The 20,032-nt window shown below is 41.3% G+C and overlaps 1 protein-coding gene across 3 annotated transcripts in view; it reads left to right on the top strand.

Annotated features, from left to right (window-relative positions):
* Positions 1-20,032, top strand: part of LOC147028351 (collagen alpha-1(XIV) chain-like) — a 236,291-nt gene that overhangs the window by 29,352 nt on the left and 186,907 nt on the right. For all 3 annotated transcript variants that reach the window (XM_085878673.1, XM_085878672.1, XM_085878671.1), the window contains exons 4-9: positions 4,909-5,049; positions 5,266-5,328; positions 5,590-5,861; positions 6,249-6,399; positions 7,210-7,380; positions 7,851-8,144. In XM_085878673.1, coding sequence (XP_085734799.1) covers positions 4,909-5,049; positions 5,266-5,328; positions 5,590-5,861; positions 6,249-6,399; positions 7,210-7,380; positions 7,851-8,144 — 1,092 coding nt within the window. The remainder of the gene's footprint in view (positions 1-4,908; positions 5,050-5,265; positions 5,329-5,589; positions 5,862-6,248; positions 6,400-7,209; positions 7,381-7,850; positions 8,145-20,032) is intronic.

Genomic DNA, 20,032 nt, shown 5'->3' with positions numbered 1-20,032 from the left:
GATCTTGAAGGCCGAGGTTTCCATGCGCATCAAGCTGAGCAAGATGAGGCAGCGGAGCCAGCCCAGAGTGGAGAGTAGTACTCCATCGAGCTGCGGATGAAAGCCTTGTTGGTGGATAGGAGTTCAGGTGTGCCAAGGATGGACTTTGTATGATGCAGAATGCCCAGTCGGCAGCTCGCTTTTAGAGGCCAACTTTGAAATGTGGTTTGCTGAAGAAAGATCATGGCTGATAGTGTGACCAAGGAGTTTGAATGACCGAACTTCCTCAATAGGATTGTTCAGAGAGTAGATAGGAGAGTTGCCAGACGATTCTTTTGAAGAGAGATCGTGAGAGTGTGAGATTTGTCAGGAGTGGAAGACATTCCATGTGTTTGACCAGCTTGTGATTTTGTCAAGATCTGAAGAGAGGGAAGAGGCTGCAGCCTGCCTGCTCTTCTCCAGTAATGAAAACAAAGCCATTTTTGTTTGGGTTTAATAAAGGCACAGGATGTTCTGGAAGTGTGGTATGAAATGATGTAGACAAAGTTCCAGTGAATAACTTGAACAGCATAGGGAGGATGGATAGCTGTCTGGCAGGGGGTTAGTGTACATGGGGGAGTGGAGCATCACAATTTTCAGCATATTTAAATGTAATAAATAGATTGCCCCTCACAAATCATGTACGAGGTTGATCATATTGTCTTTAAAAAGGATGCTTCCTGAGTTGTAATCACCATGGCAGTTTTAAATTGAGAAAATAATGGAAAGAATTAGGGTAAAAGAGGAAAATGGGAATGGAATGAAATGATGTTGGGATTGGGTGGGGGTAAGGGATTGAAGGGGATTGAGGACTTGTTTAAAAATAAAAGAACTAGTTCATTGTCTTTGGGTGCAATGTTAAGTTTAAATATGTGCATTCATTGAGGTCTCGGCCAAGCAGGGACGATTTAAAACTGGTTCAATTTACTGCATACAGTATATATATACTGTGTGTATATATATATATATATATATATATATATATATATATATATATATATATATATATATATATATATATATATATGCTTGTAGCATGGTATTGTGTACACTGTGGTCCTAAATGAGGAGAAAGCTTAGAAATTGAACCCAGTTTTAATAAGATAAACAATCTTCATGTTAGATAATGCCCAAGTATCTGTACTTTCAGAAAATGTATACTTTGCTATGGGTTCTATGGATATAGTTGCTTACAAAGCATGTTTTTTTATCCAAACACAGGCTATTTTTTCCATTTTTATAGCTCATTTTTTAGAAATGGGTTACATGTATGATTGTATCTGTTGTCCAAAATGGATGAAAATGCATTTTTTGTTTGATATATATCATTATACATAAGAATAGAAAAATTCCTCGAAACAGTACATTTCTTATGACCTTCTGCATATCTTGGCACCTTCAAATGTGTAAAATCTCAGATTTTGCAAAATTTCCCCCAGTCATAGTGAAGCTTACAAAATCTTATTCCAGAAATTTGAAATGCATCTGATAGAACATCTTAAATAGCAATTTACTTCTGCATAAAGTGATGATTTAAAATGGCAAGTTTCAACATGGATCATTACTACATACCAGTTTTTAGGTTCACTTCCATGATTGGGTCAAAAATTTTAGACAGTACGTAACAAATTGCATTCACCATGCTGCTACAAAATTACTGGTAGCTATAAGCTTGATTTTATAACGATAGAATAAGTTTACCAAGATGTCCCTATGATATAAAAATCAATACCAAAGGCCAGTTTGTGTTCAGTATACAGAACATCAAAGGTCGTTCGGAAGTACGTAACGTTTTAAAGAAATCTGCACTTTTAATCCTAAGATGTTAGTTTGGTTCATCACAGCATGTATTTCTATGGTTAAGTTTATGTGCATATATATTTATGACCTTAATGAACACTGATAAATTTGATCAATTTGTTAATTTCATATGACCTTGACCTCTTTCATATGACTTTCATTTTTTGGTCCCCCATGTCCTAAATGTGTACATAATACCTTGCTACAAGCGTATATGTATACATACATACTAGCGGGGTGTGCTTACACAATGTGTAAGCATACGAACCATGTTTCCCCATTGTCTCGGGTCGCTCACCTGCATTTGATTTGTCATTTATTATTATTTTTTAATCTATTTATATTTTCATTTACGGATGCTTTCCGACGGTTCTGTGATTTTTCTTTGTGTATCGTCCTCGATGTCTGTCGACACACAAAATTACTGGCCTCACCATTTTCTCAGGTCACTCACCTACATTTTCTTTAATTTTGTTTTTAAATTTATTTTTCAATTATTTTTTCATTCATTTATATTTTCATTTATGGATGTTGTCCTACAATTCTGTGATTTTTTTGGTTTTCTGTTGTACTTCTTCAATGTTCATTGGCACACAAAATTTCAGCTTTCTTCGTCACCCGGAAGGTATCGATCTTTTATATTAATCAGTGAGTCAGTGGTTTGAAAGAGCTGTGTGTGTGTGTGTGTGTGTGTGTGTGTGTGTGTGTGTGTGTGTGTGTGTGTGTGTGTGTGTGTGTAAACATATATTGATATTTATATGTAAGGGAATGGACAAAAGTAATTTTACTGTTAATCAAAGTGGAGCAGAGGAGATAACTGGCATCATCACAACAAGGATTGAAAGTGCTGGTAAAAATTTTCAACTTTCACTCATTTTGATCCTTCTCCAGTTACCAGGACTGTAGTGCCAAAGACCACCATCAGTTGCTTTAATGTGCAATCGAGCTTGCCCTGTGAAAAAAAAGAAAAAGAATGTTGTCCTGAGATTTTGAGCTACCATGGGTTGCTGTCCTCAAATGCACACAATGATGCCACAACAAGTCTGAAATTGGCTTAATAAGTGCACATCTACTTTTATTCGGAATAAAACGCCAAACGAACAAGCTTGGCTCTTAATACCAGGTCTGCTCCACAGCTGTATCAAGTCTGGCCGAGCTGCCTGACTGTCGTAGAAGCTTTAGCAGGGAGCTGGGATGTCTTGACTAAGCGCCGTTTCAAATCAAGCTTAGTCGTGCTGTCTCCTGGATACTTTGCACTGCTTTCAAATGGAAACTGGCCACCTTTCCTCAATGTTTGTTCACTTTCCAGGAGTGCTTGATTCTGTTGAGTGCACTCGTAATAATTTATTCACTAAATTATTGTTTTGTTTCTTTTTTCTTTCCTTACCCCTTTTCCCCCACCTTTAGATGCATTCCAATTCCTTATTTATTTTCTTGTCTTCATTTCCATCTGTATCTTTCAGCAACTGCATCTGAGTTGATGCCAAACCGTTTGACCACAAAATTGTCGCAGCTTATATACTCGTACACGTATACAGGGTGAAACAGAAAGGACTAGATATTTTTTAATATGCAGGAACTCTTCCTGTAAACTGAAGGCTTTCGGTAGCCGTCAGGCTCACGGTGAACCTCCACATCCAAAAAGGCCAATATGCTTTCTTTTTCAATTTCAGTTGTGAAGTCAATGTTGGGGAATACCCAGCCGAGTTGCCCCAGAAGGTTGTCTACCATGTCTGGATGCACAATGGTGAAGGTGTCATCCACATACCTGTTCCAGTATCGTGCGAATCAATTCTCCTGACACTCAAATATTATTTGTTTGAGTATCTACTAACATATCTTTTGTTTATATTTGCTTGAGGTTTGCAAAATAAAAAAAACACTCCTCCATTTCACCTCGCCCGCCAGTGCGTGACCTGAAATGAGCGGTCGTATAGCAAATAAGGACCGGAGACCTTCCGAGGCTCGGGGTCTATTGGCCTGATGAAGCTTGCTTTGAAGTGGGTGAAATGCCACCTATGTAATGCTATAAGATTCGGATGGTTGGGATTGTACTTTAAAAAAAGAGAAGGCACATTCAACCAAAAAGTAACTAGATCTACTCTGCCAATGTCAGTCATAAGCAAAAGCAGACCCAGTCTCAGATGATGTTTCACCAGCTTCCCAGCGGGCTTGCTCAGACCACTCCTCAGTTCTGCAAGACAATGATTTTTAATTTGTTTCGGGTGTCAGCGATAGCTCGCCGACTCTTCGCGAGGGACACCATGGGATTTTTAGCGTCCACCACCTATAAATGCTGGCAGACGGGACTCCCATTTTAATGTCCATCTGATGGACGGCACACACAATGGTTCCTCTTCCTGCCTGCAAGACACCAGGATGACAGTTTTAGCTGGATCAACATTCAAACCCAGGCTGGATGGCTCAGAGGTGAGTGAGCATACCTCTAGGCCATCGTGCCATCCAGGAGGCGGTTATGAGGAGAGAAAGGCTCTGCTGGAGATGGCTACCGTAAGACATTCTTGTGAGTTTCCGCCCATTGTGTGTTTTATTAACTCCCCATGGGGCGGGGCCAAGGGCCACCGGGTGCACCCATTGGCCACTTTCCAGGGGCGTAATTACCCTCACCTTGTCAGAGTCTCTGCTCATGGAAGGAACTCGTAGCCGATCTCACTCGTGGAGGTCACGTGTTAACTGTGCTGATTATTTATTTCAAATGAAAATGCATAATGACAGATTGCAATGAGGAAAAGGCACACGAGACAACGTTGGGGGAAATGGGGATGAGAAATGAACATTTGGAAGGAAAGACAGAGATCTTTCAGAGAACAAACTCGACCCTGCCTATTATACATGTACTACAAACCCTTTTGCTGATCATGTACAATGAAATAACTTTCATAAACTATTCCCATTTTACCCACTGAAGCCATTCACACAACAATATGTGCCCATATATCTCCATTATTTGTTTGTGGTGCTTTATTTTGCTGAGAGATCAGGGCTCATGGAAGAACTGAATGAGAGGGGAAAGGATATTATCGTGGCCTTTATGTATCTAACACCTTCTATGCCTTCCTGCTGTCTTAGGAGGTGCAAGGCGGGAGCTACATTTACCACGCAATGCCAGACATACTCTGCTGCACCTGCGCAAAGGCATACCTTACACGATATCTATCGTGGCACTGGATGAGACATCCAAGAGTGAGCCAGTGGTTTTACACATCCCAGGCAAGTCAGCCATCTTTTGGATTTATGCATTCCCCTTCTTCTTATTACTCCTGTTCCTGCTCCTCCTCCTCCTCCCACCTCCCTCTGCTCATTATTCATTTTATTAATTTGTGTTGTTGAGGATGACACCAAGTCCTGCAGTGCTGAGTTGATACTCTTGTGAGTTTTATTATTGCGAATCAAACGAGTTCTTATCCCTCTTTGTTTACTCTCCAGTGCAGAGATACGCACACGCAAGAGCAGGGAAACAAGAGACGAAGAAGATCAAAGTGAGCAAAGGTATAAGCTAATGTTCCATTGTTGACGTTGACATATTTCTGATACTGATGTAACTATGTCATATATGTGCATTGAGTATCAAGGTGTTTCTGTAATATGTAAGCATAGTGGTGTTTACTGTAATAAGCATAAAATGTTTGAGAAGGGCCATTGTGTAAGTACAGTGGAGTAAATTATAAGTATGGCTCTGTGCACTCTCGATGTTGAGGTATTTCATTGTAATATTTGAATTGCTTCAGCTGGTTGTCATCTTCCCAACAGGCTGTTCAGAGAATATCCCAGTGGATGTGGCTCTCATCTTGGACAGCTCCGGTGCCTTGCCAAAGGAAGATTTCCAGAAGGCAAAGTTCTTTTTGGCTTCACTCGTTGCAGCTTTTCCTTTGGGAGAAGATGCTTCACATGTCGCCCTACTTCAGATGGGCTCCAGTCCTCCAGATGTGCTTATGCGATTGAGCGAAAGGCATGCCAGAGCAAATGTCTTTGGCATCATCCGAAGAGCTCCAGAGCGTAGTGGCAGTGCTAACCTCGGTGAGGTGGGAAGAGGGAGAGGAAGTGGGGGAGGGGAGTATTCTATGTGTTGTTGGGAGACATAGGGAACAATAGAGTGAATCACTGTTGTACTAATAACGACTAAATTACCCAAACACAGTGGCAATGCACATTCACCTTTTGTATGGCAGTGATTGTGCATTATTAGTATAGGTTCTGATGTTCAAGGCAGCAGGGTAGGTACACAGTGAGAGAGCATTGCAGACATTGAGCCAGGCAGATGGTATTACAAACTTGTCCTTGCATTGACCTTTATCTACACTGAATCTGAGTGATATGGTTGGTAATCATGAAGAAAGTGAGTAGTTTCTCATAAATACTAACTAGTCCTTGGTGGAATGTCCATCTCGCCCTGTCTTCTTGCAGGTGAGGCTCTGCACCTTGCCAGGGATGATGTGTTCAGTGAATCAGACCATGACCGACCCAAGATAGCTGTTGTATTAATGACTCGGCCATCCAGCGACTCTGTGGATGATGCTGCCCAGGCCCTCAGAGATTCTGGTGTTGAGGTGTTTGCACTAGGTCAGTAAATTGTGCAAAAATCACGTAATTCTCTCTCTCTCTCTCTCTCTCTCTCTCTCTCTCTCTCTCTCTCTCTCTCTCTCTCTCTCTCTCTCTCTCTCTCTCTCTCTGTCTCTGTCTCTGTCTCTGTCTCTGTCTCTGTCTCTGTCTCTGTCTCTGTCTCTGTCTCTGTCTCTGTCTCTGTCTCTGTCTCTGTCTCGACATCGAGACAGTTTTTTTTCGACATCTCTGCCTCTCACCAATTGCCTTCCTGCTCTTCCATTAATGCTGAGACTGCTTAAGCAGCACTAACGCTCTGCTCTGCACAGACTATGGCCCCAATGGATGGATGGATGGATTAATGCTGACACCCACATGAAAAAGCTCTTTGCTTTTGTTCTTCCTCCGTATCATTTACATCAACGATGATTGTCCTTTATGTTTTGCTTTGTACGTTTCTCGGACTTTTAGACAACCGATTTCCTCGAACAATTCTTCTTTTTGGCTTTCCAATTAATTGCTTTTTTTTTATTAAGAAGTAAAACAAATGATAAAATAATTGTAATTGTCATTCATGATAGACGTACAAAATTAGAAATCACTCTTTGGGCCACCATTGGATTGACTACATGGAGGAGTTTTCCTGTTACGTCTACAAGGAAATCCATGGCTGACCTCTTGTGTACGGCTCTTTAAATTGGATTAAAAAAAAGTAAATTCTACATGTCATGGGACAAGCTAGAAGTGCTACGTGTGTGTTTATGTTTTTTACTACTTTCTTTTGATAAAACACAAACATATTGAAATGTTTTGTTTGTTCCCACCATGCAGGTATTGGAAGGGTTGACAAAACGGAGCTGGAGCGAGTTGTGTCCCCTCCAGCTGAGGAGCGTTTGTTTCTGGCAAACTCTATGAACTTTCTGCGCCGATTACGTCGACAAATAGTTCCAGCCCTGTGCACCGCGGCACGTGACCTGCAAACTATCGCTGAACAAATGAGCAGTGAGTTGTGAGAGAGAGGTTTCTATGCTGCATTATAATGCTTTTTACATATTTTTTTAAATTCTCAACTGTGATGAAAGTTATGGTTGTGTAATATTGCCATTAACGACACTATTAGCTCTGATTCCCTTGTGGAAATAACCCTTGGCTGTGCAATACTGCGACCACAGCAATTTTTGGCTTCCTTTGGCATGCAGTGAAAAGTGAAAACGAAGATTTCATATTTTATGGAAAAATAATTTGGATGGTATTCTGCCCTGATAGAATGGCTAACACCAAGCTACTTCTCGGTCTGATCTGAAAGATCTTCGTTTCACTGTAAAACCAATGTAAAGGTCTAAATTTTATTACCTTAAATTAGAGCAGGCACCTGCTTTAACAGGACAGCCCACCTATGATCCCGATAATAGCAGATTTGAATGTTTCGAGACTGCAAGCTGATTTTGAGTCTTTCTTTGTCTTCCCTACAGGTGTTACATCAGCAGAGAATATACACGTAGTGGAGCGTGGTTCAGATTTTCTCCACCTTGCATGGGATTCTCCAGCACATCCTGAATCCACCAGCTACAGAGTCTTCTACCAGAAGCAATTAGAGGCCGACCAAGGCATGGGCGAGAGGAAAGAGGTATCCGCAACAGGCGAAGAAACAGCTGTGACCATTTCCAGCCTGGAACCTGACACAGAGTACCAGATAGTTATTTATACTGTGTCTGGGCCTCGCTCAAGTGAGCCCAAAGTGCTGACTGAGAGGACCAACTCCCAGGGTGAGTCCATGCTTGGAAGTTAAAAATGTTTCATGCCTTTAACCAAAGGATGAAGTTTAAAAAGTTTGAATGGAAACCAACATCATTGTCATTTTTTTAAAAGTCCAGAATGTAATTAATGGTGGGATGAGCTACTTATGGCTTGAAGAATGGTGTCAAAATTCCCTAGTGATTCAGTACAGCTTTGGAAAAGATCCTAAATTGCATCAGTTTAACATTTCCCAGATTATTCCTCATGTCAGCCCTAACGATACGAGCCTTTAGCACAATGCCTTGGGGGTCCACTGATTGATGAGCTTTTTGTCACATGTTTTTAAAGCAGCATGAAATGCGATTTGTTAAACCACGTTTACTTTCTTCAACTGGTCCAGAGTCTAGACTGTTCTCAGCGCCACTCGCTGTTAGAAGTATCGTGTTCAATAATTATCAGCATGTAAAGGAGGACCCGACTTCCAAATCTGGATACTCACTGCCATGATCATGTGGCTATGCTCTGATCATATCGTGCCATTGAACATTTCCTGAAGACTCGTTTCACTGTTGCGTACATTGAAGGCACCAGTGATCCCCTTCGAGTCGTCCTTTTCTACCAAAGTTCTTCCCATTGGATTATTTTCCCTCAGTTATTACAGTCGAAATAAACTGAAAAGACCGTCTGGTCGGACACGTTAATGTAATTATATTTTGTCTTGACGAATTGAAACTCATGCAACTGATGAAGTTGCATGGGTATCCATCGTCATGCCCTTTGTGAAGTTACTTAAAAGTTACAAACAAAGTTTGTTTTTCTTTTCTTCAAATTGAAAGAATAATGTCTTGAAAGGTATTTGGTATTAAATTGCAAATGGAGTTCTTCTGTTTTTAGGATATCATTTAATATGGTAGGCTTTGTAGGTAGGTGAACCTTTTATATCCTTCCCGATCAGTGATCTCTGTTGGTGATTGGCTTGTGGATGGAATGTGTCAAACACTTCTGACGAGGCTCTTTCTCAGATCAGTGTCCTGCGATTATTGTTCATCATGCTCCGTTGTTCCGCTGTTGGCTGCATTACTGGTGTTGGGTTTGGGATTTGTTTTTTTAAATAAGTTTCCAACTAACAGAAATCGGGTATTTCCCAAGTGAATACAGAAGTCGTTTGAGCACACCAAAGCAACAGTTTTGTTTTCTCTTCGTTTTGCGCACAGAGGCCGACTGTTAATGACCCTTAAACGGCAACCAAGGCACAAGACAGACGCAGTCCCAATAGCTTTTGGCCAAAACGTCAAACCTGGGATTTGCCTTGCGAGACCGCTATGCTATTGGTGGTGTGTTCAACTTTGAATGCAATCCCAACATCATTTTAACACGTGGAATAACAAGCACAAAAGAACTGTGGTTGGAAGAAAGTACGTATAGAGCCTGTAACCAGCCCCATTTTTTATGACTGATTTCTTGTTAACCTGGAATAAGTCTGGATACTTTAATGGATTGAGGAAAGGACTGCCAGATGCAGTTTAACATCGGGAAAAGTAAGGTTCTGGAATACGGGACTTTCAAAATGACGTAATACTCCACAGAATGCTTGGCGTGCATACACAGAAATCCCAAGAAACAGCGTAGTTTGGGGCACCCGAAAGTATATCGTATGTGCGAGATAAGGATTGTCACCTTAAATGGCTCGCAAAGCTTCTACAAGAAGCCAAACATACTTGGAAAAGTACCGAAGAGAAAGGGGTATGCCTCTGCACAACAAAATAATTGGATAACTTTCTCAGCTTGCCAAAAGGGCAGCTACCCATACTTCCGACAATATATGTGGGCCTGTACCAGGCCCAAGTAGATGGGCGTGTGCTACCCAAACCCCAACGGGTCGCAACCAGTGAATGGACTTTGAACCTCGTGGGGGTGCCTCCAGTGACAATGACAGGCTTGGTGATTTATTTAATGGACATCTGCAATTGGAAAGACTTTGCCAACAAAATAATGGTGACCAACAAAGAACATCTTTGTGATGTGAAAATACACAAAGGTTGTGCTAGTCAGAAAAATGGTCACAACTCAACACCTTGCGTCCACGGATATTTCTTGTATTTACTATATTTTCCTGATTCCGATTTGCATCCAGGAACACAGCAATTTTAGTTAACCATTTTAAAATTGCCACTCTTTCGTTTAAATGCTGAAAATTATGTTGAAAAGACAATTTGAATTACAGATTTTCAACAGCAGGTTAAAAGTGCTCATGCTTGTAGAACGGAGTTACTGTAAACGCACACAGCGCATGCGTGAAAGGCCTCGTTAGCATTCATACGCCATTTCAAAATTCCTTTATTGGGTAAGAATAAAGATAATAGTGATTATATAATGCAAGTGGTGGTCTTGGAATGTGTGACTCAAGAGAAAGATCAGGGGGTGGTCATCGATGTGGGGGGTAATCAGACAGCACAATACCAGGCAGCTATAGGTAAAGTGAAGAGGGTTTTAGGTTTCATTTGTAGGGGATAAATTACAATTCACAAGAGGCAGTATCAACACTGTTGAGGATTTAGTAAGGCCTCATCTAGAATGTTGTGAAAAGTTTTGTTTTTCAGTTTTTTTTAGTTTTGTTAACCACTTCTGAGGAAAGACATATTTGCCATAGATAGGCTTCAGGATAAAGCAACTAAATTGATGAAGATAGAGTCCTAAGGAAGATGTTGGCATGATTGTACAGGCTTGAGGGACCCAATGGCCTCGTTCTGTGTTGAAGTTCCCTGTCTATTCTTGCATAACCGATATGTTCATCTCTCTTTTGTTTTTTGGGTGATGGATCACACCAGTCTCGGTCAATCCTGCTGAGGAATGTCTATTAGTTGTATAGCAATAGGCCAATGTTACTTGTCATTTTTAATGTTGATGACCATGGCAGATGATTGCAACATGTCTATAAAGAGATGAATTGGATAAGCGCCTGATATTGTGATGTATAGTAAAGACAGTAATGAGGAAATGTTTATGACCTTTCAAGGATGTTGCAAATACATCATTGCATTGGACTTATTTGATGTTTGAAGTGTTGCTGACGTACTCGAGTGCCTTGAACATGTTTTAGATGCCGTGGTGTCAAATTGTTTTTTTGGCCTTTCCAAAAGTCAAGTCAATCAGATCTTGCAAATCCACCTCTGATAGCCTTAGGAGCAGGTTGAGAATCAGATATTTTGCATTGCAGATGTCAAGAATATTGATTTTAGTCGATTGGTATTGTGTACAGGGAGTGTGGGATGCGCCCACTATAAAGCTATTGTAATAAAAAGAACAACAAGGATAATCCTTCTGTGCATCGTGGCAATGATGAGCTGTGAACTTATTTGGAACAGTGGGAATTTCACATTCCAGTTATCTTTTGATATTTTAGGTAAAGGAACTGATAATGAAGCAATTATCATTTAGAAAATGCCATGGCCTGAGTAACTAGATTATTGGGCTCATGTCCTTCTTACCCCTCCCGATAGAAGGAAAATATTAAATTCCTTTGGGTTACATTGCGTTTTCATAATTTTCTGCTCATGAAGAAACTCATACAAACCTATGATACTGTATATAAATAAATAAATTAATATATGTATATATTTTATATACATGTATATGTATATATTTATTAATATATATATATATATATATATATATATATATATATATATATATATATATATATATATATATATATATATATATATATATATATATATATATATATATATGCCTGGTGTTGGCTTAATAGTAAGGGTGGTGGGCTTGGGATCCCAGGATCCTGAGTTCAAATCCCACTTTGCTGTTGAATTAATACCAGGTGGGGTTGACTCTGCCTGTCATCCTTCTGAGGTTGGCAAAATGAGTGCCAGCTTGCTGGTATCTTGTGTCAGAGTGGTGACCCGTCCAGGATTGTACCTAACAGCCAAGGAGACTGCTTTAGCAGCACCAACACTCTGCACAGAGTATGGTCCTAATGGATGGATATATATATATATATATATATATATATATATATATATATATATATATATATATATATATATATATATATATATATATATATATATATATACACATATGTATATATCTTTTTCTATACAGAGTGTCCCAAAAGTAACCTCGGGATTTAGAAATTAAATAACATTTCTGTTTTTAAAATAATTTGTTTTTCTTTTCTTTTCAGAATTTAGACTAACATTTGGAAATTACCCATGGAAAAATTCACAACTGAACAAAGAACCAAAATCGTGTAATTTTATTTTAAATTTCATTCATCAATTATTCTCACCCAAAGAGCATACTGGCGACACTTCAATGTCAGAAAACCACCTTCAGATTTCATGATTCGTCGGTTGATTCAACGTTTTCAGAAATATGGGTCAGTAAGTGACTTGCCACGATCTGGAAGACCACGTTTAGTCCGTCCGCAGATTAATCGTGAACGTGTACTGGTGATGAGGATGTTGAGATCGTGGAGAGATTCACTTACCTTGGCAGTGATATTCATGTCTCTGCTGGCTGTGAGTCAGAGGTCAACAGACATCTGGGTCGGGCCTGGGGATTCATGGATTCACTGGATAATGGGGTGTGGCACTGCCGGTACCTGTGCGGGAGGATGAAAGTCCGAGTCTTCAGGTCCTTGGTGATTCCAGTCTTGCTCTATGGATGTGAGACTTGGACTCTGACCAAGGATCTGAGACGGAGACTTAATTCCTTTGGTACCAGGTCTCTTCGGAGAATCCTTGGCTATCGCTGGTCGGACTTTGTATCCAACAAGCGGTTGCTGAGAGAGACTCAAATGAGATTTTTTACCTGCATAGTCCATGTCCATTAGTGTCAGCTGTGGCTGTATGAACATGTGGCTCGTTTTCCTGACGCTGATCCTGCTCACCAGATTCTCTCAGCGAGGGAGTCTCGTGAGTGGAGGAGGCCAATAGGCTGACCACGTGCCTCATGGTTGCAGCAGGTTGACCATCATCTCAAGGAGATGGGATGGGCCAGGCATCTGCCTGGAGGATGGCCAGACGGAGGCCCCTGGAGTACCGGTGGAAAGTGGACGCAGTGACGCGTTGTTCTGGTGCATGCTCCCATACCTGAGCTGACCTGTACTGGACAGTATTCAAGAAGAATCAGGAACATTGATCCGCAGACATTCTGACCAGTTGGGAATGTCTCGGATGTCACTGTATCGCATACTAAGAAACTATTTGCACCTGTTCCCATACAAAGTACAATTGGTGCAAAAGTTGAAACCGACTGATCATCGACAATGCTTAAATTACTCAGTCCAAATTCATAGGTTGGTCAATGAAGAAAACGAATTTGCTCATAAACTGATTATGAGTGATGAAGCTCATTTCCATTTTAACAGTTTTGTGAATAAGCAGAACTGTAGGTTCTGGGGATTAGAGAATCCTAGGGCTATTCATCAACATGAGTTGCATCCTCTCAAATTCACTGTCTGGTGTGTTGTAACGTCAGAAAGGATTAATTATTGGCCCTTATTTTTTTGAAAATGAGGATGGCAGTGCAACGACGGTCACTAGTGAGCGGTATTGAGCCATGCTCAAGAATTTTGTGTGTCCTGCAGTGAAGGATAAACCTGAGATGTGGTTTCAACAAGATCGAGCCACTGCCCACATGGCACGAGCCATGGTGGAGCCTCTCAAGCAAATTTTTGGACACCAAATAATTTCGTGAAATTCAGAAATTTCTTGGCCATCACGTTCTCCTGATTTGATGCCTCCTGATTATTTTCTTTGGGGTTACCTAAAGGAGCGTGTATACATCAATAAGCCCCATACAATTCTGCAGCTCAAGGACAACATCTGTGCAGAAATTTGAGGTCTGCAGCCAGAGTTATTATCCGCTGTTATGGAAAATGTTGTCGAAAGAGCCCGTCTCTGCGAAGCCGAAAATGGAGGACATCTAAGCTGCATCATTTTTCATAAATAAAGCAAAGTAATCTTCATTTTGTAAATTTTCTTTTGGTATAAAAATATTTGTAAATTATTTAAAAAAACAGGAATGTTATTTAAATTCTAAATCCCAAGGTGACTTTTGCGACACCCTGTATATATATATATATATATATATATATATATATATATATATATATATATATATATATATATATATATATATATATATATATATATTCAAAAATAACATACATATATATATATTCAAAAATAACATATATATATATATATATATATATATATATATATATATATATATATATATATATATATATATATATATATATATTCAAAAATAACATATATATATATATATTCAAAAATAACATACATATATAATATGTATGTCAATTACAGGCCTCAAGCCTGTTTATATACATGTATTTTTATTTATTTATATACATGTATATGTTTATACATATATATATATATATATATATATATATATATATATATCTGTATATATTTTTCTATTTATATTATCATCACACCATTTTGAAGCCTTTTTCCCTGAGCAGAGGTTAGCTTTTTGCGGGTTCCAATCATGGTACCCTTTCTAGTGGCAATGTTTTTACGGCCGGATGCCTTTCCTGACGCCAACTCTTCAGTCGCCTTCGATACGCGGGGATAATTACCAGTATAATGGTGCTCATTTCACCGACCTCGGAAGGATGACAGGCTGAGTCATCCCCCTGATGTTAATTCAATTGTAACAGGGCTCGAACTTAGGACCCCGAGGATTCCAAGCCACCACCCCAACCACTCAGCCAACACCAGACACATATGTATCTTCTTCTTCTTCCTTCGGCTGCTCCCATTAGGGGTAGCCACAGCGGATCATCCGTATGATCCGCATAGTGATTTGGCACATGTTTTACGCCGGATGCCCTTCCTGACGCAACCCTGGTCGCCTCTTACGACACAGGGATACCCGACACATATGTATATATATATATATATATATATATATATATATATATATATATATATATATATATATATATATATATATCTTCTTCTTCCTCTTTCGGCTGCTCCCGTAAGGGGTCGCCACAGCGGATCATCCGTATGATCCGCATCGTGATTTGGCACATGTTTTTTTTTTACGCCGGATGCCCTTCCTGACACAACCCTGGTCGCCTCTTACAACGCAGGGATATGGTACACCTATTTTAACCGGGGTATACACCGGCCCAGTACACTGGTACTCATTTCGCCGACCTCGGAAGGATGACAGGCTGAGTCAACCCCCTGGTGTATTTATTCAGTGGCCCAACGGGGCTTGAACTCAGGACCTCTTGGATCCCAAGCCGCTGCCCTAACCACTGCGCCAACACCAGGCTTATATATATATATACACATATATATATATACATATATATACATATATATACACATATATATATATACATATATATATATATACATATATATATATATATATATATATATATATACACACATATATATATATATATATATATGTATATATATATGTATGTATATATATATATATATATGTATGTATATATATATATATACATGTATATGTATGTATATATATATATATACATGTATATGTATGTATATATATATATATACATGTATATGTATATGTCTATATATATATATATTCATATATATATATATATATATATATACATATGTGTATATATATATATATATATATACATATATATATATATATATATATATATATATATATATATATATATATATACATATGTTGTTGCGGCCATGGGTACTGAGAAACCAGCTTGTCACTCATATCAGAGGGATTAATCCCCAGTTGTCCTCGGAAGAGCCGGACATGGGGCCACCACTCACAATTAACGTTGTGGTATGGTGGGTTGTTTTAGAACCACGAATGCCACCCAGTTAACCACGAGTTCCAGTGTCCACTGTCTAATTATTCCGTTTAACTTGAGGTCATGTGGTTACTTGAGCGGGGAGCGCGCCCCGGGCAAAGCACCAATGTTATCTCGATTATATTTTAATTAGGGCGGCCGAGCGTTTTAACCGCTGGTGCGTGCCGACTATTTTTGGTCAAATCTGTGGTAATTACCTCCCAGTCTATAAAGGTTCGGATATTGCTAGACCAATGGAAGGAAAGGACAAACACGGACAGGATGGAAGTTGACAAATGATTCATTAATAATAAAATAAATAAATAAAAAGAACTTTATTTTTTGAGGTAAATAAATGAATAAATTTCAAAGCAATCGCAATGACAGGAAAGAGACAGAGAGCAGATGCTTATTAGGGGTTGACGTACTTACAACTAAACGTACCCAGCAGATCATTCGGTGCGGGGGGAGAAGAAGTCATCTCGCTCACCAGAGGAAAGTCGTCCGTGAAGTGAAAAAGTCCTGAAATGTGTGTGTGAGTGTCTTGTCTATCGCCAGCACCCAGCCTTGCCGTGAGCCCACTCGTTAACAGCCTTGGACGTCAGTCGACATCTAGGGGGCACCGAGATCATCTGTCGCGGGTTTAGACCTTGGTGCTGCGACACGGGTAGCTCCTCACACTTCACGAAACTGATGATGTCCATTGACCCACACGGTCCGTCGGTGACTGACCTGCGCCTCACTTGTTGGTGACTGACCCGTGCCTCACACATTGTCGGCGCTGCTCACACCCACACGCGTACCACACGCTCGCTTGCTCAAGCACTGGGAAGGACTAATTGTCTCGTTGGCGCTGGTCAGACACCCACACGCTCACTCGCGCGCTTCCTCGCTTGCGGGTTCGCACGCTTCCTCGCATGCACACTCGCACGCTTCCTCGCTTGCGGGTTTGCACGCTTCCTCGCTTACACGCTCGCACGCTTCCTCGCTTGCATGCTCGCATGCTACCCCGCTTGCGCACTTCCTCTCTGGCTCGCTTCTTCCCTCGCACGCTTAAACACTCACTTTCTTTTTGGCTCGCTTGCCTGATTTTTGCTCGCTTCTCTTCTCATGCACTTCCTCTCTCGCCTTCTTCTTCCCTCGCGCGCTTCAACTCTCGCTTTCTTTTTTACTTCTTCTCTGGCTTTCTTTGTCTCTCAGAATGGACCTCCAATTCTTTTTATATATGTGGCCCGTCTCGGTGCGCGCAGAGTCCCCCCAAGTTTACCCCGCCCCACTTGCGCACCGTTACCATGACAACCCGTGCCTCGAAAAAAAAGGCGGGCGTTGGTGCTCACGAAAAATATGTGCATAAACATTGCTGAGGAAAAATAAGGCAGGCGCCAGCGCTCACGAAAGAAATGTGTGTAAACATGTCTGTCGTAAAGAAAAAAAGCTTCCCAAAAGGGAGGGGTTCGATTCTTTACCCTTCTCAATGCATCTCATTTAAAATCCCATTAGACATGGGGATGGGGCTAATCTGAATATGCATTTTAGGAAATAACTGTCTGAGGACCTGGATGTGTGGATGCATTCATCAGATCGGATTCTGAAATCCGTAACAATATATTTGTATGTATGTATATATATATATATATATATATATATATATATATATATATATATATATATATATATATATATATATATATATATATATATATATATATATGGTTACGAATTTGGAATTCGATTGCACACAACATACAGGTTCCTTTAGTCAGCTATGCCGATAAGTGTTTGTTCCCTAGATAGCTCACCTTCCATTCTTGAAATGTTCAGAAATCGATTAGATGCACTGCGGATCGATTTAATAGTTCGGGAACGAACAATGGAGACATCCCTCCCCCTCTTCTGCGAAGAGCAAGAAGAACCCTGCCATCCCGTGACTCATGATGTCAACAACTCCCTCCCACCCGTGGCTGAGCGGGAGGATGGAGCACGAGGGCATGAGTCATGAGTCACGCCGGGAGCGGGGGAAGAGCGGAAGAAGGCTAAGTGGAGATCTTTTCTTTTGTTCTAGGGGGTTATTGGAGTGGTAAGCTTTTTGCTTCGGCAGAGAGTAGTCGCTTAGCAGACCATCGGGTCTTGCTTGGCTTGGGTTAGGGTTGAGGTCTTTGGAAGCTTTTTGCTTTGGCTGGCTCAGTGAGCTTCGGCTGAGGCCTGGCTCGGGAGGAGGCTTTTTGCTTTGGTGGTTCAGTGAGCTTCGGCTTCTGCTTGGCTCGGGAGAGCTTTTTGCTTCGAGCTGCTTTGTTTTGGAAGGAAGTTGAGCCAGTTGCTTGGCTCGAACTGTGAATGGTGGCTTCTTCTTCTTCTTCTTCTTGGTTCGTGGAGCTCTTTGTTCTCCATTTTGGTTGCCGGCTTGGTGCGACTCATCGACCTTTTCTTGGAAGTGGTTCCTCGGGGAAGCGACGCATCGACGGGAAGGATCGGCGCCTCGTTTCACCAGCACGTGTTGAGAAGCGTGGGAGGTGGTTCCTTGGGGAAGCGACGCATCGACGGGAAGGATCAACGCCTCGTCTCACCAGCATGTGTTGAGAAGCGCGGGAGAATTCGTGGGAGCTCGGGAAGGATCGCAGCTCACGGCGATTGGATCCAGCTCGCTCTCACTGGAGCCCTGGTCTGAACAACTTGGAGACCACATGAGGTGGAGAGGTTAGAGAGAGGCTCTGGGTTTCATCTCACCTGTTCTCCGAGCTGGAGCCCATTATTAAAGGCCTCTGCCACCATTTCGTGTGTGTGTGTGTGTGTGTGTGTGTGTGTGTGTGTGTGTGTGTGTGTGTGCGTGCGTGCGTGCGTGCGCGCGCGCGCGTACGTGTGTCCGTGGGCCCGTCTAATAAGTAGGAAATTGTGAAGTGCTTTGTGTGCTGTAAATGTTTGCATCGCATTTCGTAAAGTCGGAAAAGTTCTGCTCTTACGTGCTTCCCTAGTTCCCCATGATTATTAATAAATACCCCAATTGTTAAATGTTTTCAGCTCGTCGTGTCGATTCTATCATTGACTGAGCATTTCGTGTGATGGGAGTTAGAAAGCCGTTGGTTTGCCGTAAAAGGGGGACATTTGGACCAACGGTTCTCGTCGATTAAGCCGCTTGGAATCGCGCACGGGACAGGCTCGCCTTGGCGGTTTGTTCTGTACGAGATCCGTCGAGGGTGGAATACCCCGGTAGTTGGATCACGTGGGTATTTAGTACATTGAAGATTGGCAATCGACCCTACCCCACGTGATCTGCCCATTGGCGTATTTCGGTTCTTGTACAAGGACCCGTCGCTCGGAGTTATCTGGGCGGTGATCTATATTCCAGGCGATTGATCGGGCCGACTCGACTTGCGGCTCCGTCAGAGCGGTCGGTTGGCGGCCGACGCCCGGCCCGTAACAATATATATATATATATATATATATATATATATATATATATATATATATATATATATATATATATATATATATATATATATATATATATATATTGTTACGAATTTGGGAATTCGATTGCACACAACATTCGGGTTCCTTTAGTCAGCTATGTCGATGAGTGCTTGTTCCCTAGATAGCTCACCTTTCATTGTTTAAATGTTCAGAAATCGATTCGATGCGCTGAGGATCGATTTAATAGTTAGGGAACGAACAATGGAGACATCCCCCCCCCCTCTTTTGCGAAGAGGAAGAACCCTGCCAGCCTGTGACTTATGATGTCAACAACTCCCTCCCACCCGTGGTTGAGCTGGGGGGATGATGGATCACGAGGGCATGAGTCACGCCGGGCGTGGAGGAGGGGGGGGCGGAGAAGGATAAGAGGAGATCTTTTTCTTTTGTTTGTGGGCAGAGTTGAGAGGACAGAGTTGGAGAGCGCAGAGTTGGAGAAGGGAGTTGAGGGGATGTCGTTCAGCAGACCATCGGGTCCTGCTTGGCTTGCGTTAGGGTTGAGGCCGACGGAAGCTTTTTGCTTCGGATGGCTCAGTGAGCTTTGGCTGAGGCCTGGCTTGGGAGGAGGCTTTTTCGAGGCTT

Source organism: Eptatretus burgeri, chromosome 4, assembly GCF_056783735.1.
Source record: "Eptatretus burgeri isolate ZD-2024b chromosome 4, Ebu_testis_v1, whole genome shotgun sequence".
In the NCBI taxonomy this organism is placed as follows: Eukaryota; Metazoa; Chordata; class Myxini; order Myxiniformes; family Myxinidae; genus Eptatretus; species Eptatretus burgeri.
This window is presented reverse-complemented; position numbering and strand designations above follow the sequence as displayed.